The 24464-nt window shown below is 51.9% G+C and overlaps 1 protein-coding gene across 1 annotated transcript in view; it reads right to left on the bottom strand.

Moving 5' to 3' along the window:
• Positions 1–24464, bottom strand: part of SH3PXD2B (SH3 and PX domains 2B) — a 71733-nt gene that overhangs the window by 34065 nt on the left and 13204 nt on the right. The window contains exon 3 of the mRNA XM_065644051.1: positions 4667–4742. Coding sequence (XP_065500123.1) covers positions 4667–4742 — 76 coding nt within the window. The remainder of the gene's footprint in view (positions 1–4666; positions 4743–24464) is intronic.

Below are 24464 nucleotides of genomic sequence, written 5' to 3'. Positions count from 1 at the left end.
TGAACTTATACTGGGGAGTAAGGAGCTGAAAAAGCCAAGGCAGAGGCATCTCGACAGCCAAAAGCTGTTACTGGATATCCAGCATGTTGGAGGGGCAGAGAACCCGAAAAAAATCACCCTGCTAAGCACAGCCATGAACCAAGCCAGATATTTCAAGAGTGGAAAACCGTCTGTGCCTCTTGCTTTACCCCAAAGGACTTTCCCCCACTCTCCTCCCGCCCCACAGCCGCGGAAAGAATTCACTTCTCCGCACCTTTCAAATCACATCCAGATTTTCCCTGGCACGGGTTCCAAACTCACTTCAGAAAAAGGCAGCCCCAAATGTACACATAATTAATCCCAGCCCACGGAGCAGCCAGCTACGTGGGCTATTCCTAGGACGAGGAAGCAGGCGTGGGAGACGTTTCCAGGAGCCCGGCACTTCACGTCTGTTTGGCAAAGTCCTGCGCTGTGGGCAAACCCAGGTGAAAAGGACAGGGAGCAGCAGAGTGGCCCTGGGGCTGCCCTGGGTATAGGGGAAGCATGGAGTCCCATATGTTGTGAAATGAAGCCAAATTAAACAGTGCCCCTATCGAGACAGCCCCTTCCACTCTCACAGTTTGAGATCCTGCTGGGGCAGGAGCAAAATGTTCCCAAGGCCTCTGCTGCTACTGCCTACAGAGCCATGCAATGGAGCAAAACATAAGATGGTTTGTTTAAAGACAGCTCAAAGGTCAGAAGCCGAGCATCTGCTTCACTGCAGCACTCTGCCAGGGGTAATAGTGTCTACATGTCAGCAAGGTTAGCTGAAACCCAACAGACAAGGCAACCCTACTGACGATGGGCTGCCAGCCAGCATGGGACCGTTCACCCATCAGTGCTGCAGCAGAGATGCCTCTTAGGGCATCTTACTAGAGCAGAAAATAGTAATTAGGACCCTTGCCCCATCTCCAGCTCTCATGAAGACACAGGGGGACTGGGGAAAGTCAGGTGCTGTGGCTGAAAGGGGTAAGTTGTCCTCTTGCTTCATGGGGTCTCTGTGGGGAGCTATCAGCATCCCCACAGTTGTTCTGGGAGAAAAGCCCCAAAGCTGTGGGCAGCACTGATGCTCATGCCGAGCGGGTCAGCTGGCTGGGAAGGGCGTGGAAAGGAGGCATCATTCTGCTTTCGGAAATGATCTCACCGAACCCCCTTTCTCCTCCTCCCTTCTTGGGAGTTCACTATTGTCTGTAGCTAAACCTTCCTAAAAAGCAATTTTACGGCCAAAGTTAGCTCAGCCTCAGGCAACCCCTCCTTGCTGAGGCTCACGTTCCAGCGAAGCAGGCTGGCCAGGATCTGCTCCAGGCCACTCGGGCTGTACGGAGTTTGGAAGGCTCCGCTCTCCTTATAAAAGCTGTTTCCTGAAAGATCTGGCACAGCCCTCAGGCGGCAGGCCCAGCTGAGCTCATTTGTTTTCTTAGTTCATTCTTTCCTGGGGTCTCCACACCATCATCTCCCCGCCAACACGCACGTAACCCTTGGTGTGAACTCCTGCAGGCGAGGACGGAGCTGCCCAGCACCATGTCCCCGCGGCCGGGCGGTGACGGGTCTGTCTCGCAGCTGCTCCCGACCCCGCTCCTGGGACGGCAGTCGGTGCCGTGCATGGGCTGGGGGCCACCAGAGCTGCCCCAGGGGCCGTCCTCAGCGCCACACAAAGCCAGGCAGGTTGTGCCGGTGGCTCAAAGCCAGCAGGAGTAGCCAAGAGTCCACTTCAGATTCCCCTCTGCGGCACAAGAGGCTTTTCAGGCACGGTGCAGCAGCACCGCGACGTCCCGTCAAGCCAAACCAGACCCCACCAAGATGTGCTACGGGATGAGGGTGGTGCCAACACCCGGGAAGGGACAACCCCTGGCCCCGAACATCAAGTGCAATTGCTCTGCTCTGCTCCGGAGGACCTGGCTTTATGACTCCACTTCAGAAGAGCTGAGTGGGCTGAAGGACTTGCACTTAGGAGAGTATTTTCTGATACCATCAAAAACCTACTTCAAAAGATCAAAAGTCTCTAGAAATTTCCAAGAAGTCAGATCCTTGAAGCAAACATTAACAAAGCGAAGCAACACAAAGCAAACAGAGTTCTTGTGGGCTGGATGTTGTAACTACAGAGTAATCATGGAACTCTCTTCCCATTCCAGGAAACCAGCCTGACAGACAAACCCAGATGGCACCTTCTCAGGTCGTGGTGGTGACTCCGAGTTTGGGACACTTAGGGGTTTGCTCAAAAAGCCAGAGCTGCAGGAGGTACAGGGTCACAGGAGACGTTTTTGGGAGTTGCAGTGGCCACAACGTCTAATGTTACATTACAAAGGGCTTCCCAGCAAGCAGCGTACTTTCAGTAAACCACTGGAGCCAAATCTCCACTGGTAATGAAATTCAGATGCTAAAAATGTTGTTCAAAATGGGACTGGGAGCAAACTACAGTACTCTCAGAAGCTGAACACAAAACCCTAGCAAGTCTAAGCATACCAGAGCCATGTTTTGCAGGGTAACAGACCCAGGGTGTTTCCCCTGAGCTCACCTGGATAGCACTCCCGGGCAGACAAAGTTTGGGTTCAGCTCCAGGTAACAAACCCCATTGCCACTCCCAAACTGGGAAAGCCAAGAATGCTCCGAAAGGGAACCATGCTGCTTTGCACATCCTTGAGTACAGCCAGCAACTATTAAAAGAGCCTTCCCTTACCCCTAGGTGAAGTCCTCTTTTCGGAAGCAGACACAGCTTGCGAGCTGTGTCGCCGGGGAGGGCTGGCTCGCTGTCCTGCTCTGCAAGAAGCCACCAGCTCCTGACCGCTCTGTGATGCGCAGCACAGGCAACACGATTCCCACTTCTTAATAACACAGCCTTCCCGAAGCGAAAGGACTTCTGAGGCTGCCCTGTGAGGACGGGCAGATGCAAGACTATCTGTCTTTCCAGTGGCTATCTCCTGCTCAGAGGTAGGACACCATCCCGTGCTGGGATCTTCTCACCACACCACCCCTTGTCCTGTGCTGGCACCTGAAAGTACAAGTGGTAAAGCTGCAGGTGCCAGTTGTTAGGTATCAACAGTCTCTCTTTAGCTATCGCAAGCCACTGCAGAAATGAAATGTCAAGAAAAAATTCTGGAAGAAGCATGGGCTAGCAGTTTTCCAAGTGAACATGTGACTACTCTGAAAATGGTATTATTTAATCCTGTCTCAAAAGGGCAAACGTCTCTGCAGAGGACACACACAAATGCATAAACTCCTCTAGAGGATGGTCATCCTAACTCCCTAAAACAGCTTTCTTACACAAGAGCCAGGCTTCTTTTTCCAGCAACTCCAACCCCCTTTTTCCTCCAGCGGAAATCCCAGTGACATGCCTCTTAGTGAAAGGAAACTATTTCAACACCAAGAAGAAGAAATAAATATTGATGAGCATGCTGCAAGAAGCAGTGCTCCGACCAGGCTGCCCGAGCACGATTGCTTCCTTCCAAAAATAGCAGCATTTTGGTGGGAATTTTCTGCAAGTGCGGCACGGCCAAACCGTATGTCCAATTTTTCCAAGTTATGCCCTTTGCCAATTTGGCTTCTATTTTTTCTCCCCACTCCTTGCTGGCAGGAGCACTTGTACAGCAAAGGCTTTTCTGCTGTATTAACGTCAGGTGTGCTTTGCTTTTGCTGATGTTACAGTGCAAGGACAAACCAGAGTTAGAAATCCCTTCACGGGAAACCCAGGCAAGATTTTTGCTCAGAAAGGGTGTAAACGATTTTCTTCACACCAGTCAGTGAAAAGCGCAGCCCATTAAGCACCTTTATGTTTCTAGAAAAGCCAGGAAGCAAAGCACAGCACAAAGGGCTGCACTAAATGGACGTGACAGTCACTGGAAGTGATTATGGTACCACGACATTTCTAAATATGCCCATTAGCTACTTGAGGGTAGGCGTAAAGACAACTGTGTGGTCGAAGCCATTAGGTATGGGTGCATGAAGCACCCCCAAGGTCCACTCAAGCCGGGTATTTTTGCAAGGCACGTTCGGGTTCTGTTTTTCCCCGTGGCAGCAGCACCAAAGGGCGGCCACAAGCAATCCCTCGCACCACAAAGTTTGCCACGGACCATTGCGTCCGTTCCTCGGGCGCACACACGCTCAGCCGCACGCTGGCCTGACAGGGCACACGTCATGCCCCAGAAATCCTGGCTTTAGGCAACCAGTCCCGGTCATCAAGGGAGGAAGCCGAGGCTGTCAATCGTCTTGATTTAGCGTGTGGAATTCAATTGTTATTTCCTTCTTTCTGGACGGCGCTTTGAGTTGCACGGGACAGGAAAAGCAGCCTATGATCAGTTCCTGGGGAGCCTCACACCATCCCCACCCTGTGCCGTGCTGGCCTGGCCCCTTCCAAAAACAAGCAGGGTGCTGGGGGGGTTGCCACTGGCAGAAGCTGTGCAAGGGGGGCTGCTCAAACTCCTCCACTAATGATTTCTGGAGGGAGAGAGAACAACTGAGGAGTTTAACACTCGCTGGGCACATTGCTAACAAATACAGATGTCCTAGTGGACATAGCGCAGGCCAAGGACTCGCTATTGCTCAGATGGTTCAGGAGACAAGAGCTAAAGCATGTGTATGCTCACACACAGACTGGGAAAAACCTCCTGCCGTGCCACAACCAGCATGGGATTTCTGGAGCCCACTTGCCTACCTGGCAGAAAGGGGATGATCCTTTGCTTGGGGTCCTTCTGCCCTCCTTCCATCGGAAACTTGTCCAGCATTTGCATCTAGAAAAGGAAATGCAAGAGGGGTGATTGAAGTCAGTGATTAACTTGCATGACACAAAGTCAGTCTCCCCAGGAAGAGGTGAAGCCCATTCCCCACACCAGTGGTGCCCTGAGACACGGCACCATCAGCTGGGGCTCAGTGACCTGCAGCACCGAGGGAAGCACATCCAAAGCAGGGCCAGAAGCACAAGATCTCAGCGTCACCTCCCCTATTTTCAAAACATTTCTCACCAAGGAGGTTGCTCATCACTGCCATTCTGCTCAGCTTGGGTGATTTATGGAACCTGCACTTCTCCAACTACTAAGTTTCATCCTGATGGACCTCGGTCACTAGATCTCATAAGCTCCCCAAAAAAGGAATATTTTAAGCTCATTAACTCAAGCTAGCTTTTGTGACATAGTCACAGAAACCACTCCATAAAACTACACCATGAAATTATGCCACAGAAACTACATCAGAAACTAGGTTCTCCAAACTAGACAAACACTGAGCTGCTCCTCACAGGATGCTCCTTCCAGCCCTTTCACCAGCTTTGTTGCCCTCCTCTGGACGCATTCAAGGACCTTCACATCCTTCCTAGGCTTGAGCCCGTGGTTGAGGAACAGCTAAAAACCCACTCCAAAGAAAAAACCCCAGTGCTGGCTCTCACCACGGCAGGCAGTTTGCATTAGCTGACTTGGACTCACAGGACCAACCCATGTTTGCCTGCAAAAGGCCATGAAGTTATGTGTCAAGTCTGGGGAACGCTTTGTGCTATGCAGGCTTTGGGAGACATTTTATGGGATCTTCAGCATGCAACAAATAATTTCCTGACTGATGCGACTGTACTTAGTACATTTAGTCAGCAGAGAGTTGCGATAACCAGCTCGTGCTCTTGCTGGGTGCCTGCACTGGTGCTTCAGCACACGTACGCAACCTCCTTGCAGCTGCTATGATGCTTAATACCGATGCCCTGGCAGAATCCGTGTCCTCAGCGTTTCCTGTACTTGGTCTTGCTGGAAAACACCATTTGGATTTGACTTTGCACTTTACACAGAGCAGAAAAGAAGAGCGAGCATGCCCAGTCATCCATCCAACTGCTCAGATACTCTCTCCTTTGGAAGGAAGGAGGGGAGATGCAAACTCTCTCTTGTTTTCTCTGGGGCGTGGATCTGAGCTCTGTTTCCCATCACCTGAAGAGCTCCCTGGTCCACTGGGTACTTGATATGGGTCTTGCCCTCTCGCATTGGAGCTATTGCAATTGCAGACCGTGTAAATAATTCAGCACTTCAGGAAGCACTGGAGACAACCTGCCCAGGAAGTGTCCCGAGCACCTACAAAGTCTAAACAGCCGTTCTCCTCTGGCAAAATTAATATTTGAAGAATTCCATGCAAAGAGGAAACCGTGCAACCAGAGAGCCCCAGCCCATCATCCTACGAGAGCACGGGCACCGCCGAGCAGCCAGATGCACCGGTTGTGCTCCCCCCGCACCACCGGGAGCCCCAACACCCCCTGGGGATGTGTCCCCACCTGGCTCCCTCATTTTCATGGCTCTATTTCCACGTGCTTTTTACAGGAGGTCTCTGCTCCTAGCTGCAGGCTGTGGACTTCTCTGCTGTTAGGTACGAGCTTGTTTAAAGCGCTGTAATGCTAAAGCTAAGCTCTTCTTGTCAATACAGTCCTCTGCATGCAATCCTTGCCTTATTTTTTTTTCTTGGCTCTCAAATGCAGAAGGACAAAATTATTAGAGATTTGGTGGAGGGAGGGCAGAAGGAAGGAGGTATTTTTCCCACATTTTGAGATGAAATAAAAGCCTTCCTCGACACTCCCAAAGACAACAGGAAAACCATAAGAAGCTCTGAAATATTATCGTCAAAACGAAAACAAGACAACTGGAAACCAGGATGACACTTATCACAAACAAACCCTGTTTGCAGCTTCTTATCGAAACACATTTTAAAGGGTTTACGACAAAGAAAATGAGCACAGACTCGGCAATAACTGGGGACTGCGGTGACATCAGCAGCAGCCACAAAGCGAGCCCGAGCATGGCCGAGGGGGGACTCGCCTCCCCGGGGCACCGTGGGCTCCCAGGGCAGCACCACTGCCTCCCTGGGCACACAAAGCCCTCCTGCTCTCCCCTCAATCCACGAAAATAAAGGATGACACCACATCCCCATTACCCTGCAAAACCCCCGTGTTGTGCCACGGCGGAGAGGCGCCTCTGGCCCTGCTCCTCCTGTTGGGAAGAGCTCGGGAAAGCTTGTGACTGGTGAAGGGCGAGCAAAACAAGTCGCAAGCGCCGCACATCTGATTGCTGTTAAGCAACACAATACTTGAGTCATTGGAAGCTTTCCCCTCCTCTCGGTTTTGAACGCGAGCGGAGGATCTCTCGCTCCCGGGAGCACTGGGAGCCTCCAAGGCACAAACGGTGCGAGCTGTTTTCTCCCGTATGCACGTGCCTGGGCTGTGCCTCCGGCCAGATCTGTTCTCGACCATGTGAACCCACCAAACCCTGCCAGAACTTCAGCCCAGACATTCTTCTTTTCCTTGTTCTTGACTGAAAGTGCCTCTTGCGGTGGCTGCTCAGCAAGCAGGAGGTGGTGTGGGGACCCTCTCCCTGCAGCCCAGCCCGGAGCCACCAGCATCACGCCAGCCTGACCGACCCCACACCGCCTGCCGTGATCAGTACCACTGTGCCCATGCGCTCACAAGCTGCTATTTTTCTCTTGTTGGAGGAAGGAAAAGAGGCTGCAAGGTGCCTGGAGCACCCTCTGGCGCACACAAAACGAGGAGAAGGTGGGAAAGGAGCAAGGCAGAGGGGTCGGTCCCACGGATTCCACCCAGCCTGGTTGCCACATCATGCACTTTCAGAGAAGGCACAAGCAAATACTAGTTCATCAGTTTTCCTAAGCATAAGCCTGTGGTTGTAGAATAGCTAAAAACCTACTCCAAAGCAAACAACCCCAGCGCCGGCTGTAACCACGGCAGGCAGCTTGCGTTAGCACATGTCTGCAGAAATCCAGCCTGTGGGTCACGGGCTGACAGTTCTTCCATAGCCCTACACGCCATAAAGCTGCAGTGAGGAAAAGCACAGAGCAGCGACGGGAAAAGGTCAAATCCAGAGCTGAGAGATGCTCAGTAGACCCGGAGGAAGCCAGCTGGCGGGTCTCCAGTTTTTGAGGCTCCTTGTACCCATCCTGGCCCACCTTGCCCATGCTGATTTTGCAGGATGGGGACTACAGCACAGGTTGTTACGGTGCTCTGGACCAGGAAAGCCAAGGAGAGCAAGCACAGCTCTGGAAAAAGAGATGGAAAACAGGTAAAAGTGCAGTAACCCCACAAGCCCTGGGGGAGGGATGCGCCGACAGGCATCAGAAGATGGTCTGCAGAGACAGAGGCAACGCCAACAACAAGGCAGAGTGAATTTCCTGGGAGACCATCCTTCTCCCCAGCCTCCATGGGGAAACGTGCTCTCCAGCAGGCGAGGAACTGAGGAGAGAAGGCAGCGGGCACAGGGAGACTCCCACAAATCATCTCAGCAGAGAGGGTTTCCATCCAAGCTCCAAACAAGCCTGCTCACATCACGTCCCAGAAGGGAGGACTTGCCCAGCCGCCCGAGATCCCAGCGAGAGGGAGAGATGAGGCAAGAGGCAGACAGACACACAGCCCTTCGGAGCACGGCAGACAGACACACAGCCCTTTGGAGCAAGTCTTTCCTTGTCGAGCACGGGAGAGTGCAGAGAAGCCAAGTCTGGCTCTCAGCAACGCACTCAGCCAGGTTGGGAAGAAAAATGAAGAAAAAAAGAAACAATAACCCTATTGTTTCTTCCCTTCCAATATTATTTTCAAGCATTTATGACAGAACCTTACAAAAAAAAATATTGTAGCAGATGCAGTTTAAAGCATTCCGGTGCGCTGTTATTACGCAGGGAGCTGTTGTCTCACACTTTTCACGCTGAGCCAGGACGGGGCTCGGATGCCCCAGCAGCACATCCAACTCGCAGCACGGCTCCCACAACAGCACCTCAGGATAAGGGATGTTTATCTGCATTTATGTCCACTGCCAATCTATCCTATCAATCAGCTGTTTTTCTTATTAACCCAGAAATGTCTGTGCAGTGAGTCTTTCTGGAGTGAGCCACGGCTGCAGGTCTGTGGGAGAACACTGTCCATTAACGGGACAGCGATAACGCCGGGGGGGCACCCCGGGAGAGGGAGCCTTTCAAAAGCGGCTTTGTATCGACAGCTAACACACTGGCAGACAGCTTCTTCATTAACAGGAAACTCATGAGATAACATCCTAATTGGATCAATTAAGAGTGCTGAGGGCTGCAGGGGATCCCGGGGAGAGGGACTCCGTGTGCTCAGCTGTATTCCCGGGAAGCAGGGCGTTCGGGAAGGGCTTTGCCCAAATAAGAGCCGATGGTGTAACGCCACAGGGATACACCAGGTCTAACAGCCTGTGAGCGTGCCCTATCACTACCCGGCCACAATCAAACTCCGGAAAGTGTCTGAAAAAAACCAAAACCAAACCCCAAACCCTCAAGCCAAACGCCAGTAGGTAAGAAGGTGTGTCATCACTTTGCCTCTTTCCCTCTGCTTTCCACAATAAAGCAGGAAGTTTTCCCCTCCAACATATAAAGGTGAGAAAAAAAATATATCATTTTTAATATAATCTGATCTGTTGGAAAGAAAACGTCTGGGTGAAATGGTAAACACAGAGGTCCCGCATTCCCCTGAAAACAATGAACCAGAAGGGCACAGGATTGCTCTTGCAGCAAGTCCTCTGCAGCCGGGGGACTGTGGATCTACTTTTGGCAGCTGCTCTAAAGCCCAGGCCCTCCCTCCATTACTGAATGTCAGGGTTTGCACGGCACAAACCAGGGCTGCAGAAGGGAACACACACCTTTGCCAGCTTATGGAGGGGATGGTTGTTCACGTCACCGAAGGGCAAGATGTACCAGCACGGGCTGGGGGCTGATGAGATACCCAGGCAGGGAAAGCAAACCCTCCCACTCTTGCACAAGAGCCAGACCATGAGCCGTGATTGCAGGCGCGGGCTGAGGGAAGTTCCTCTTGCTTTTATCAACAGGATTTGCTTTGCCTGCGTGATGGAGGTTCGGCATAAAACCACATTCCTCCTTCTTGGTCTAGCAAACAAGAGCTGACCTAAGCCACCAGACATGTCTGTTATCCAGAGCAGAGAAGTCAGCTTTTGACACCACCCGAAGAGAAAAGGGAAAAGAAAAAAAAAAAAAGTTTAACAAAAGGCTTCACAATCCGGCTGAGTGCGTGGCAGCAGAATCACAGGAGGCTCTTTGTCCTCCCCACTGAGAGAAGGCAGCAGCTTGCCATGGGGGAAAGATGGGTCCCAGCCAAGCCTGCTCTCATCCCACACTCCCAAACTCCCCGTCGGCCCCATCCCTCCCAAGAGAGGGAACGTGCGTGCCCCGCTGTCCCCACAGGGGTGAACTCCAGACAGGGATGTTCACACGCATCATTCACCCTGATCTCCACGCACTGGGCACTAGTCAGTTCTCTTACAGGAAGAAGAATCCTCCTCCAAATTTGATCCACCAAGGGACAGCATCCCACTGATCTCCAGATGCAGCGGGAAAGGGACGCGGGTCCAGTAATCACCTGCCATCACAGCAGCATCCCGGGGATGTGGCGAGGGACACGGCTGGGTGCTGAGAAACGGAGACTTTGCAAACGTGGCCCTGCAGATCAAAGCAGCCTCGTGCCCCGAAGCTAGCTGGTTTGGGGAACATCTGCCAAGCAGATAGTCTGGGAAAGACAACGACATCTGGCAGCGGCTCGCAGGCTACTGATGTTTAGTCTCTATACGAGTGGCACCTTCCCTGCATCCACGTGGACTGTCTATGAAAAACAGAGAGTGAAAACATAACAGCCCAGAAGACAGAAGGAGCACCATGGAGCAAGCTTGGACCCCAAATGTTGGTGATGCTGAGTTCAGGAGATCAAGCCAGGGGAAGGACTTCACTGGTGTGGCACCACATAAATCCTTGTTCAATGGCCAAAGTGAGCTGTTCAAAGACAGTAATGAGAGCTGAAAGGGGGCACAACTGAGTGGTTTCTTGATGATCAGAGTTTCTCCCCAGTCCCTGTTTTTCTGGTGCAAGGGATGAGGAGTTCCAGTGCATTTCACGCATTACCAGGCAGAGGCAATCCTGACCTCCTCAGCACTAGGAAATGGCATCACAGAAGCTGGATTGTGAAAAACCCGATGGAAACTTTAAGCATCGCCCAGCAACAGACAAAAAAGAATTAACTGAGGTCAGAGAAAAAAGGGCTACACAACTTGGCAGCAGCGGCAACTGCTACAGAAATTTCCTGTGAAATCACAGGAAGCATTTGGCATCGGTGCCTGTGCACAGCTTGTGAGAGCGGGGAGGGCAGGAGCATCATCCCCGCCGTGCTGCCCTCAGCCCCGGGACCGAGGCACCTCCAGGTCTGAGCCACCCCGGGGTCCCTCCCGTAAACCCCACAGAGCGGGCGGGCTCTGCCAGCACGCGGGGACTTGGAGGACACAGCAGCGTCACGTCCACAGGTTTGGTCCGAGTGCAATGGTTCTCCAAAACCAACCGGGCAAAAAGCTTCCACTGCCCAGGACGGGAGATGTTTCCAGCGCCAAGCATCTGCCGATTCTCTGAGAGGAAACCTCAGCCGTGCTCGGCTCCAGCAAACGCAATCGAGACCACGACGGGCACTGCACGCTCCCCGGGGCTGCCGGGATTCCCAGCACTTGGCCCCAAGTGTCTAACCCTGAAAAGCCTGTATTAACCTCAGTGTAATGAGCCTCCTGTTTTATAATTACAGCCTTGAAACTAAAACTCTCAGAAATCACTAAAAGATCATAACGTTTGTTTATCAGTGATGAGAGGATGGGAGTTTCTAGTCACCGATATCACCGCTGCAACCAAAGCCATGTGCTATCTGCAGCAGATGGGCAAATGAGAGAGTCATGGAAGGAGAAATAAGCTCATCTCCATCTTCTCCTACCTGAAATAAGCTCAGCTCATCGGTATCTCTCTGTTTAAACCAGGCCCTGCTCCCGCAGAGATTTCTGTGTCTGTTCTGTGCTCATCTACAAAGCGCATTCCCAAGAGTTTTAAATAAAAAAAAAAAAATCATGTTTTAAGACATTCAAAGTCTATGTGTTTTCAAAGCATCAAGCAGCTCCAGGTGCCCACTCTGAGGCACCCAGGATGGAACCAGAGGGCAGACAAAGTTGCACCTTCCCAAAACCCAGCTCCAGGAAGGCATCGGGTGAGACATCCCCAGGTGGAGGGATCCAGAATCATCTCCCATTTTTAGATGGCCCAAATGACTCCTGAAAACCACTTCTTGCTTTCCCTCCTTTTGTAAGCCTGTCAAGAATATACTTGTGAGAGACTAAGGAGAGAGTTTAGTGTTCAAAAAAAGAAAAACAAAGCCTCAAACTCGGAGAAGAGCACCAAACGATCTCCATTAACAAAGTCACCTCACGGAGCTGCCGATCCCTTTTGTCTCCTTCTTGGGTGATTAAAATATACCGCTTTTTACATTTGATTCATCGGTGCTGAATCCTGGAAGCCATCGTTCTCTTTACAGTACTTTACTAATCCATTTTCCACTTCATTTCTGATAATTGCAGCTTCTGGAGGGCATTAAGCCAGGTAGGCAGGTCCCAGACTGCACAGATGAGCACTGAAAGCTGCATCTGTCCACGCAGGCACCAGGAACATGGCATTAACACCACCAACCAACCAGCACAGCATCCATAATTCACCACGGCGACCCCGCCGCGGGAAATGACTCTTGCTGGCAGATGCGCTCGGGAACAGAGCAGCAAAATCCAGGGGGGGGACGCTGGTCTCCGCCGCTTCCTCTTCCCCATCCCGTCCATGGGAACATCCCTCCAGCGCAGCTGGGGCTGTGTCACCCTGGGAAGTGCCCCTGGAAGTTGCTGGGCAGGGGGGCAGGTGCCACCTGCCCCACAGAGCCACCAGCACAACCGGCCATGGAGCTGTCACGGCAGCAGCAGCCGGAGGGAAGCTGCAAAGATGGTTCATGTTCACCCACATCCTCGTCTCTAGCATCGCAAAGTAGGTCTCTGAAGACTGGGAAGTCATGAGATTTATGTGGAAATGGAAACAACAGTGGAGAAATATCAATACTTTTGCCCTGTTGAGCAGCCAAGGTGCAGCGAGGGAGGGGGTTGTGAGACAACACGCCAGCCAGATCTAGTTTCACAGCTCATACGGTGCTCCACACCAAGAGGCAACCTTCAGTCAAGAGTTTTAGTGACCAGTCACGGAGAGACTTCATGGGCACGCCAGCCCAACCCAAGCTGCACGCTTGGCCAGTGACTTGTCCTTCACTTCTCCCCCAAATGATCCCATTTATCTTCAACCCCTCCCTTCCCAAAGCCCTTCCCCACTCCAGATGAGGAGAAGCAGACCAGCGTACATTCCTTCCCCGAAATTAATGCGAGGTTTTAAATCTGTGGCAGGCCCAAACATGATGAGACAGAGGAGGAGGTATTTGAGCTACAGGCAGGGCTGCAAAAGCTGCAGTCCTGCTACTTGGGAGGGCACTGCTGGTCAGAAACACTAGCCTCATGACCCTCCTCTTGCATCAGACTTCTTGCTAACCATCTGTTTTCCCTGTTGTTCCTTCTCTAAATACAAACCCCATCTTCCAAGCAAGCACAGTCAGCAGAAAGGCCAATATGAAGAGCCTTCTGTTTCCATGCGAGGGAGGACGTCATTCTGCTTGGCTTCATGGTGGTGCCCATCAAGAGCAGCGCCACAGCAGCCAGCGCAATTATGCGGGTGGAAGACGAGGCACTGCAAACTCCCAAGGCTTAACTGGCAAAACCAGGGTCTCCATATGAAACAGATACACCTTAACCCTTAGCATGACCATGCTCCTTTTCGACTTCTCCCACCTGACAACAAAACTGCCTGTCTAACAGAGGCAGAAGCGCTGGGGCGGGCACCTGGCACTGCCACCACCCCCACCACGGCAGGAGAAGCCCCAGAGCACTTCTGAGTTCAGACAGTCCTTGCCGGAGAGCCAAAGCTCCCCCAGAAGCTCTGCTTATTGCAAAACCAGAACGCTACCATTAAGTGACGTCTGATGCAGGAGCCTGGCCCCGTGGCTAATGGGAGAGTCAATGCACTTCCCAGGGAAGGGCTGTGCGAGCACCGAGCAGCGGAGCTGGGTGTGGGGAGCCCCGTGGGGACGCCTTGGGACCACATAAAGCAAGACGCAGTGCAATTCCAGGGGGAACGCCATCCTAACCTGGGATATCCTATGATTCTGTATTGTATTTTGGAGGAGCCCCAGCAGCAGCCAAAGTGCAAGAACCCTGCTGCTTCTGTGTGTTTAACCACCAGAATGCAGGTTTCACAGACACAAAATTCAACCTAAACCATAGACCTTGCAACTGCTTTCCTAGGACCCAGCCAGGGTAGAGGGAGATGCAGCAACGCCAAGGTTTTCCAGCGTTACTAAACCCCTGAAGAGCACGAAGCTTGACCAGCACTGTAACCTCAGAGCTCTTCTCTAAGCATAATCTCACTACAGAGATACAAAGAGAGAAAACCTGAAAAGCCTCTGGTCAAATTCGCTGGCCGATCAAAAAACCACCACGCTTTTGGGGCTTAAAGCAGCCACCTGTTGACAGGTGAAAAGTGGTCACCCCCCAAATGGAAACCTCAGAGCTCCCTGGGAACCTTCCAACGGGACTTTTTGATTTCCTGGAGGTGGTTGGAGGGGTGGGGGGAGAGGAGGGGAACTGGAAAACGCTGATTTGTCAAGAAGAAAGATCAGCAGATGTGTATCCGTTTCAATTAATGTTTCACTTTGAATAGTAAAACCTAACTGCTAAAATTAAGAGGATTTTTTTTCATGTTTTAAGTGACTCACCAAGGGGAAGGCTTTTTGTAAAAAATTGTGAAAAACCACGACAATGTTTTACACATACTGAACTGAGTTTCCTTCTTTGCTAAAATTTGAACACAAACTTTCCTCACCACTTTGGGCAAGAAAACCTCCCCATTTTGAAGAGCTGCAGAGCTTCCTAGCTCGCCTGGCACCCTGCATGGCCAACACAAAACCTTCTCCAACAGCCTTTTCATCAGTCATTTGCAGCGTGTACACCTGCAGTTAAAAACTACAGGATTGCAACTTTCTGTTGACTTGAGATTGGGTGAGAACTCCAGGATTTTGGGTCCCCACCAGAGGTACCGGTAGTTTCCATACCCCGGTACTCCCCAGAGACAGAGTGGGGCAATGAAGGGGATGAAGACCCACAACTTCAACTTTCTAAAAAGCTATCTTTCCTCCATTTTTCAGCAATATGTTTTCTTCTTCCTTTCCGAAAAGGTCCAGTACCAGACTGTGGTTGATGGTAAACAATCAGCAAGCTGAGCGTGCAGAGGAAAACGGGAGTGCAAGGAATTCTCCGTAAGGTGCACAACAGCACTTTGCCTATTAAAATATACCTGGTTTGGCTAATTTAATATGGTATCAGCACTGAAAAGTGACATTTGAATGAAACGTTTTTCTTTGCCCAAACCCTAAATATTCTAATCAAAGGCAGTATTAAAACAATAAATTCACCGGCCTTAAATACACCTCCAAAACTTAATCTCCAAGATCTAATTTCCATGCTGCCAAGCAAAGACAGCCATAAACATCATTTGCAATTCACTGCTCGGTGACTCACTGCTGTTTCCAGGGCCGCGAGATACGGCACCAGTAAGGCAGAAAGGCTCAGGGAGGTGGAATTAAGGCAGGGAAAGCACCGGCTCTCCTTGTGCCACCAGAGCACAAGGGAGAACATTTTTCAACACAGGTTATCACCCATATTGCAGCCACGTATAACACCAGAATATAAAAATTACCAAAAAAAAAGGGGAATACAGCAGCAGCCCAGGGACGCGTGGGAGCCATGAGGTACTGTGAAAATGAGAAGGGGTGCCATGCATCCCGCAGCACCCCAAAAACCCCACGGCGCTGAGAAGCAAAACCGCGGCCGCTGGCAGGAAAACCGCGGAGTCACCACGGCAGGGACGGGCCGGCTGCCGGAGCCCTGCAGCATCCACCCGCTGGCACCACGTCACGTTTTCCCCTCTCCGTTTTCTGGTTAACGAGGTTCCCTGTCCCCAGCTGGAAGGCATGAATCACGGAGGAAGGGCAGATCCTGCACATCCATCCCTCTGATGGAGCAGCCTGGCTGCGGCCGACACAGACCTGCCTCCCTCGTCCCTGCCGCAGGACACCCGCCGCAAGCCCGGGAAAAGTCTGCGCTGGATCCCAGGGGTGGGAATGAGGAGCCAGGTGAGCCCCAGGGCACAGACCATACAGGAGAAGGGAAAAAAGAGAAAAAAAAAAAAAAGGTGCAAGGAAAGTAAGAGGAAAGAATCATCGCTTCTCAGATGGAGCAGAGTGCTAGGAGGGGAGAGCAGGCGGTTAAATTCTTCACTTGTCCCCAGGCTCGCTGAGACCCCAGGGAGATCACTGCAGGACAGCCCCACAACCACATCTCACTCTGTCTCTCCCAGCTCTTATTTTCATCTCCCACTCACCATAAAACTGCACAGATGCTTCCCCTTCTTAGATGCTCACAATGTGTGTATGGCACACGCTATGGTCAGTACTATATTGTATGGATTTAGTGATGTAAATGGGTCCTGGACACTTTACTAAAAACCCAGCACTGCGAGTTACAGACTCCTTCATGTGGATTTACTGTTATCCGTCCTCAGCTCCTCCCCAGGCATCATCAGTCAGCTTGAAATTGGCTCGTTTCAGACCCAGGGCTGATGCCACATGATACAAATTGCAAATCTTTCCACCAGAAAACTGTGCCGCATTTCATTAAGAGCGCGGCGGATCTGCTGGTGCTCACAGCAGCCCCCAGACCCGTGCAAACCTCATCAAACCCCCGGCCACAGGCTCCACAGGCACCTCCCCAGGGACACAGCCATGGGCAGTGGCAGGAGGGGTCTGCCCACGAGCTCCTGCTCTCCTGGGGATCCTGCTCAGCCCTTCTAGGAATGGGACGCCTGAATTTCCAGGGCTTTTTCATTAAATAGCTGGGGAGTGGAAGGGCCTTGGCTCACTCCTGAGACAGGGAGAAGAGCGTAACCCCTTGCCCCGTGTTACAGGACGACTTTTAAACACATTGCCAAAAGCCTCACCAAATAAAACCACTCCAGATTATCAGCAAGAGATCTTAGCTCTGTTTCCGAGGAGCTGAAATTGTTTTGACTGCCCCATCTTTCTGCCTCCCCTCTCCGCGGGTTACACTCAGCACAGGCTCCCCTCGGATCGTGCCCACCAAGCCATGTTACACGTGGGACGTGTGTCCCCTGCGGCAGGGAAGCAAAGGCTGCGAACACCGCGCACGGTCTCCTCTGGCTGCTCCGCCAGGTTTCCCGAGGGAAGGAGATCAGGGGGTGCCAACAGGGATGAACGACCAGAGCGCGAGCTCAGGACCTGGTTCTCCTTCACTGTGGGGCCACCGTGGCAGGGCCAGGCGATGAGCCTGGGAACGAGAGGGGACTGTCTGGTGGGAGCAGGCGGGGGCCCTCAGGGCTCACAGCAAACCAGCAAGAAGCAAAACTCAACCAGAAGCAAGGAGCGCGGCGCATCACAGACACCTGGCGAGGGCGCGGAGCCACCCTGCAGAGCTGCACGCCCGGAGCAAACGGCAAACGCTGGCCCTCAGCTTGGAACGAACCAAAAAAATATTCGAGCACCGTCACGAGCAGCTGCTCGAGAAAGGCTTCAGCTCCGAGAAGCAAAAGCAATTTCCACCACAGACACGCGCTGGCCGGTGCCGCCGGGCTCGCCCCAGGTGTGCGCTGGCCCTGGGAACGTCCATCCCTCGCCGGGGCCGGCGGGCGCCGTTCCCCGGGGCGGGGGCGGCTTTGGGCAGCTCGCGGCCCCGCTCGGCCGCCCGGCGCACACCGCGGCGGCTCGGCGGGTACCAGCCAGAGCCAGCTGTAACTCCGCTGACCCGCCTTGGCGCGAGCGTGCACGGGAATGCGCTGGCTGCTGGCTGCCAAGTGCTGGAAAGCTATAAATGGGAGACATTTGGAGAGGGGAAAAAATTAAGGAGCCAACTTTTTAACTGGGCTGAAGTGCATTTGGCTGTACATGTTCTTTGTGGAGGGACTGAGGAGGAGAATTATGAAGATCTTTGAAGCGCTGCTGGAAAAATACCGGCTGTTTCTTCTACAGAGATGAACATTTAGTGGAAAGTGTTTCTTCTCTTGAGTTACATTATGGCAATTCACCTTCTCTGTAATTCTGCATACTGCGCCTAAGCTCACAGCTCAGTGCACAGAGGAAAAAATAGTCACTGGTGCTTTGTAGCAGCAACCTCACTGTAGGAAGCTGCGGGTTTTCTCTTGTCCTTGGTCACGCAAGGGCCAGTCTTTCATGATCCAGCTGCCTAAGAGCAAGATCCTGGTGATTTATTTTTGTGGCGGGGTGAAACCACAAAGTACATCGCACACGCAACTGAGCAGAATTTTGCTGAACTCCATAAACCCTGGAGGAAAAAAGAAATCCCCGAAGTGTTGAAATAAGATCCCCATTACGAAATAGCTATGGAAAGCCCTGTTTACAATCCCTGGACACAAAAGACATCCCTCTCCCACAGGCACAGGGTAGCTCAGCTTCCTCAGGGCTTTCTCACCAAAGATGCCACCAGGACCAGGCTGGACCCAGGAAAGGGCTGAAATCCAAGTGGTGCCTCCGCTTGTGTTCCCACCTGAAGGAGCCTTGTGCCGTTTGGGACGCATTACTCAGCACCTCTGCCGCTTGCTTTCCACATCTGGAGAATTAAGATAACATTTACTTCACCTTTGTGAACCACAGGCCCCGCCAGGAGCCCAGCTTAAAGAGCGGAGGAGGAGGAGGAGTGCAGGCAGAGGAAGGTGAGCATGGGGCTTGCAGTACTGGAAGCAACACACGAGGCTCATTTTAATTTTTTGGGAGTCCAATGGCCTGAAACAAGTTGATGAGAACAATTCTCCTCTGTGTGCCAGCTAGTGTTTTCTGAGCCCATTTTAATGTGGCATTTTACTAAAAGCCAGTCCAAATTACTGAGATACTGGCTTTTCCCCCTTCCCATCTTTGCCTGGCGGCTGCACACACACAGCAGGTGAGGAACCGCCCCCTCCAGAAAGGGCTGATCCGTCTTCCACGTCGAGACGACACACGCAGACCATTGCCTTTTGCCAGCTTTCTCATAAAAGCAGGCACCACTTCAACAGCCTATTTTTTGCGTGTGTTACACAGAAAGCTGTTGGCCCGAGCGCTTGCAGGACCGTCTCCAAGATGACATCGCTCCAGGTGGGTCAAAGCTGAAAGTTTCCAGCTAAGAACCTGAAGGATTTGTTAAACATATGGAAGAACGAGAGGACTGGGAAACACACTCGATGCGTGTGCTGAAGGGAGCGGGTGAGAGAGCCAGAGCCATTTTTTAAGGCTGCTTAAAATCCTCAATTTTTCTGTCTCTGAATCGTGCAGCAAGCACGCTTACTCCAGCCTACGGCGTGTCTCCATCCCTTGGCTCTAAATTAAACAGCTGTGCAGAGAAGCAGCCACACAGCATCACCCTCTCCTGCTCCAGCCTTCGGCTGGGACAAGGACTGAAGGCAGAACTTCTGACTGCACGGGGAAAAGCCCTGGGGTGACCTGTCCCCAGGGAGGGCGCCCCTGAACAGTAATTTCATTTTTAAGGGCTTGCAGCTGCCTGCCAGAGGAGAAAATACTGCTTGGGTGGTGAGAAGGCAGGACAGGGTGTGAATGGCAAAGCCTGCTCCAAGGGGGAGGTTTCGGACCCGGTTCCATCACGGCTCGTGAGTTTTGCTGTCCAGGATGCAAAATAAAGCAGGACTGAAAAGAGCCAGGGAAAGACTCCTGGTTAAGGAAAGAGCAGCTGCCAGAAAGGAGGGGAGGTCGAGGACGTGGAGCTTCTGCCGGGGGAAAGCACAGGGGTCTGGTAGTAGCAGAAAAGGTGTAAAAAGGTCTGGGTTGGTCATAAGGACATTTCAGGAGCAGAATGAGACAACAGTGGCTCTTGGTCACATGAAGACTTGAAATGACTACCATCGTGGCTGATGAGCTCATAATTACAGAGTGGGGAAAAAATGTTTCTTTTTTGGGGTTTCCATAAAAAAACGCAAAATACAAGCCAGTATCTGTTCTCTAAGTAACAGTGTCGCTCCTGACAGCCAGTGGTTTCAAGAGGATCCTTCCAAAAGAGGTGTTAAGCCCCTGCTGGGAGGCGCTTCCAATGCGGTCCAAGGGAGCCCCGCAGTCACCGCACGGCTCTTCCTCGCTGGCGGGGCTGGAAACATCTCTCGGGCACACAACAGCCCGTCCTCTGTCTCTGTCCACCACGGACGGCCGCTCACATATCTGATTACCAGCTGCCATGCCAGCTGACATTTCCAGCGTACCTGCCAGCTCCAGTTAGCATCCAGAAGACAACTGGCATCCTTGCAAGCATCAATCTTACTGCCTTTATTTCTTAGGAACAGCACCCATCTGCTCCCAATAGCTCACATCTGGCATCCTGAGTGTTATGAAAGAGCCTCAGTCTTATTTGAAGGAAATTATTCCTCCAGTCAAGAGATTCAAGCAAAACTGAGTTTAGAATTTGTAGTTACAAATTTACTACCAATCATACAGTTACCCCAGGTTTCAAACTTTAGAATTATGACTTCATCTAGGGTTTGTTTTTTAATCCCTAAAAAGCTGCTCTTATGTAAATCACCGCATGATGGAAAATGTTTATGGAGAAAGCGAGGAGGAGGAGAGAGGGCAGGAACCCCGGCACAGAGGAACCGCTCCCGAGCACTGCCCGGGTCCCCGAAGGTATCCTGCTGTAACAAGCAGTGTATAGGAGGCGGAGGAATTCCTCATTTTAAGCATTCCCTTCTCAATGTCACTGCCTGGCCTGGCACGCCAACCCTTAGACGTGAGGAAAAGGTTCTTCCCCCAGAGGTGCTGGACACTGAACAGGCTCCCCAGGGAGGTGTCCCGGCCCCAACCTGACAGTGTTCAAGAAGAGACTGGACAACGTCCTCAGACACACGGGGTGACCTGTGGGGTGTCCTGTGCAGGGACAGCAGTTGGGCTCCATGATCCTGGTGGGTCCCTTCCAGCATTTCTATATACAATTTCCTGTGATGACCCCAGAGCAGGAAAGGCTACGACCCGTGCGTTTCCCAAGGGATGAGAGGGATGAAGGCCACTACTTCATCTGCAAAAAAAGCTGGACCTGGACCAGGAAGAAGCAGCTTGTGCCTCGTGCTGGGACATATGAGCTGAATTGCAGAGTGAATGTTGGTCACCAGCCCTTAGAGAGGGGGTGACAATCTTCTGCGTGACCAGAGGTTGTGGTCAAAGGAATGAAAACGGGTAATTTGGCAGAAAAAGGAGGTCTTGCCACCGTTGGAAGAGAAAAACCAGGACTTTTGCAGAAGAGGGCTAGGCTTGGGTATCAATGACAGCCAAAGGGAAGAGCTCTGGAAACTCACAGCACTCAGACAAAACCTTGAACACTCCCAGCTGACAACAGCACAGCCCACGACATCACTGCGACCAGCAAGGTGGCTTTGACATTCCCCATTCCAGGATGGGGAACACGGCTGGTCTGGTATTTCTGCATCCAGAGGCAGAGACCGACGCTGGGAGAACTCCAGGCTTCACCCCTGTTCCGGCTCAGCTTGCGGTTTGTGTTTTGAGTGTCATTCCTGCCTGGCTGGGGAGGGAAGGACACTCTGCCCTCCGGTTGCACTGGGAACGGGCTCGACAGCGAGGCTGTCAGGAGAAAGCGTGCATGTGTTTTACTTGGCCCTACTCCTAAAATAAATGTTTGGCCACAATGCAAGGTGACAAGCAATTTAGTTGTAGCCCTACAGGGAATATCAGGAGAAAATCCCCAACTGCTCCCACGGCCATGGCTGGGCTGCTCTGAACTGCAGCATCGCATCAGCCCCCAGCTGGTCCCCACCAGCCCCTGCTCCTGCTATGAGAAGTTCTCCTCTCTCCTACTTGGACCAAATGACTTCCTGGTCCTCCTGCCCAGGCTGAGCAGGAGGGTCACCGACAGCAAAAGAGGGTGCACCAACCTTCAGCCAAATGTGGCCAGAGCTGATATTGGGTGGGGGGGGGGGCGGAAATCTGCTCAACTTCTGGGAGGAACATGGAAAGCACAGCCACAATCACTGGGAACGCAGATGTTAAATTAACAAATATCTCTACCCAAATATGCATGTACTGAGATTGCTCAAGGCTCTAAGTATGAATAAATTTGGACGGATTTTCACTGAATCACATGAAAGACAGATTCTTGACACAGGGATCACCTGCAACTCAAGTTTCCAATTCTTCTTCCAACTCATCAAAAAGATCATCAGAACTGGACCTGGGAAAAATATTTTTCCCTCTTACTATGTTTTCAGAAGCAACCAAACCATTTTAGCCAATTGGCTATTCTGTGGGGTTTTTTGTTGTGTTTGGGTTGTTGTTTGTTTGGGGTTTTTTTTAATAACCAGAGGCATGAATAATTTCCAGCATGGAAAATTTCTGCCTAAAGAGCTAAAATTGGCATAGAATCATCCAACAGTCATATAATAAAGGCCTCCAGCAACGGCAACGGTCAGTGCTACCAAGCCTACCTAGAGCATTTTTTTCCACTGTGCTAAGAGGATCTGTTTCACTCCTCCCTTTCCAATCCAATTTCCAGTGTACTGCACCGCAAGTTTAAAAAAAGGACACCAGGAAGCATGTGCGATAAGGGGGAAGGAAGGGAAAAACCACAATTTCATTCATTCTTTCAACAGAGCCAAAAAGGAGTGGCTACTTTTTTTTTTCTTTTTTAAAGAAAAAGCTGCAGGGAACAGGGAAGGGGGGAAATGTTTGCTTTAAACTTTCCCATCTGCACCATGAGATATATATGAGATAGATAGATAGATAGACAGACAGACAGATAGATAGAAAGCATCTCTGCTTCTAAAGGTACTCCAGATAGTTTTGCAGAGCCAGTTTGAGTCGCTGGTTCCACACAGCCTCCAGTGATGGTGCTTTCCATCTAGGAGTGTGCACAGCTCCAGCCACGATCGAAAGGGAGGGAGAGAGGAAAGATGGCCACTATTTCCCTACATGTCCTTCCACACAAGGAGCAAGGCGGCCCAGGGAAACAGCACAGCTGGAGGCACCAGTTCATCACATATAAACCCCAAAAGACTGGCCACCACCTTGGAGCACCAGCGAAGACGAGATGCTGTGGAGAAGGAAGCACCGAGCTCCACTTCCTTCCAGCCCTGGCTGCTGCCCAACAGCTGTTCCCTGTTTATTTACTTTACTATTTCCTTGGTTACACAAGCAGCTGCACACAGCTTAACCCCTGCCTGTGCCACCCCAGCTCACCTCGCCTGGCACGATGCTGCAGGACAGCAGCACGGAGCAGGGTAAGGACACCCAGAGCCAGGCTCTCGCTGGCTGGCCAGGGCTTACTCAGTGCGGTCGCCCTCATGGCCATGTCCACAGCTCTGCAGAAGGTGCCTTGTGGCACAGGGGACATGGCACCATGGACGTGAGCAGCCGTTTGGCACAATCCCAGGCTTCGCTGGCTGACCTGAAGCCAGCTGAGCAGCTGAACCTGGGAAAGCCATCTGGGTTCCCACCGGGTTTGCTTTGCTAGGCAGGCTCAGATGCGCTGTAATTTTAGCCGGGTATTTGCATCTGGATGCAGCGATTTCAGGAAAGGCACCCTCATTCCCAGGCAACCACAGCACCCTTCAAATAAAGCACACAGTGATGCTCATCTTCACGTGAGCGGGTTGTCGGAGGCAGCGGGTGCCCGGCTCCTCTCCCAGTCCCATGCACAGGCCAGGAGGGACGTGCTGGTGACTTTTCTGGCAGCTGCTGCTGGTCCATAGATCACTTCATGCATTTTTCTTTCTCATCTGCACAGAGCCTGTTCCAGCAGCTCAGTTTGTGTTTTGGCTCATAAAGCTCAGCCAGACCCCTTGGCTCATCTCCACCAAGGAGGGGGTGGAAAACACCCTTTGCCTGCTCGCCCAGAACACCGGCTTTGGTTTTCTGCAACCCAGCCTGTTCCAATTGCCTTTCAAGCCTCCTCCATCCCAGCTCCTTTTTCTTCCCCCCTGCACCTGGAGGGAATTGCTAAAGCAGCTGCTGGCATTGCACATTGTACCTCACCACGCGTTTCCCCAGCGCCTGCTCCCCAAAACTCGGGCCAGCAGGACACGGACCCAGGGAACCATCACTTTCCAGCAGCAGCCCTGTTTTGCTGTGATAGCAGCTAGGAAAGGTACAGTATTAGCTCTGCTGGAATGGAATTTGGGCCTAACTTTAACAAAATCGCCCCCTCAAAGCGAATAAACAAACCCAGCAGAAACTGCACCACTTACGCAGATTTCTGTTGGAGGAATTCAAACACATCTATGCAGCCCCAGGTGCATTTAGTCCAGGGAGTGACAGCAAAGCTCTAGCACTGGGACATGGCAAAAGCCCCAAGAGCTACTGGAGCAAAGAGTCCAGCTTTTGAGGTTGCCCTGTTCTCGCTTTTTTTCAAGGATGTCCAAAATTGCCTACAACTTTGCTCAGATCAAAACATTTTCCAGTAGATTACAAAAGGGGCGCTCAACCTAAGACAGAAACCACGCACTCCAAC

Source organism: Caloenas nicobarica, chromosome 13, assembly GCF_036013445.1.
Source record: "Caloenas nicobarica isolate bCalNic1 chromosome 13, bCalNic1.hap1, whole genome shotgun sequence".
NCBI classification, from domain to species: Eukaryota; Metazoa; Chordata; class Aves; order Columbiformes; family Columbidae; genus Caloenas; species Caloenas nicobarica.
This window is presented reverse-complemented; position numbering and strand designations above follow the sequence as displayed.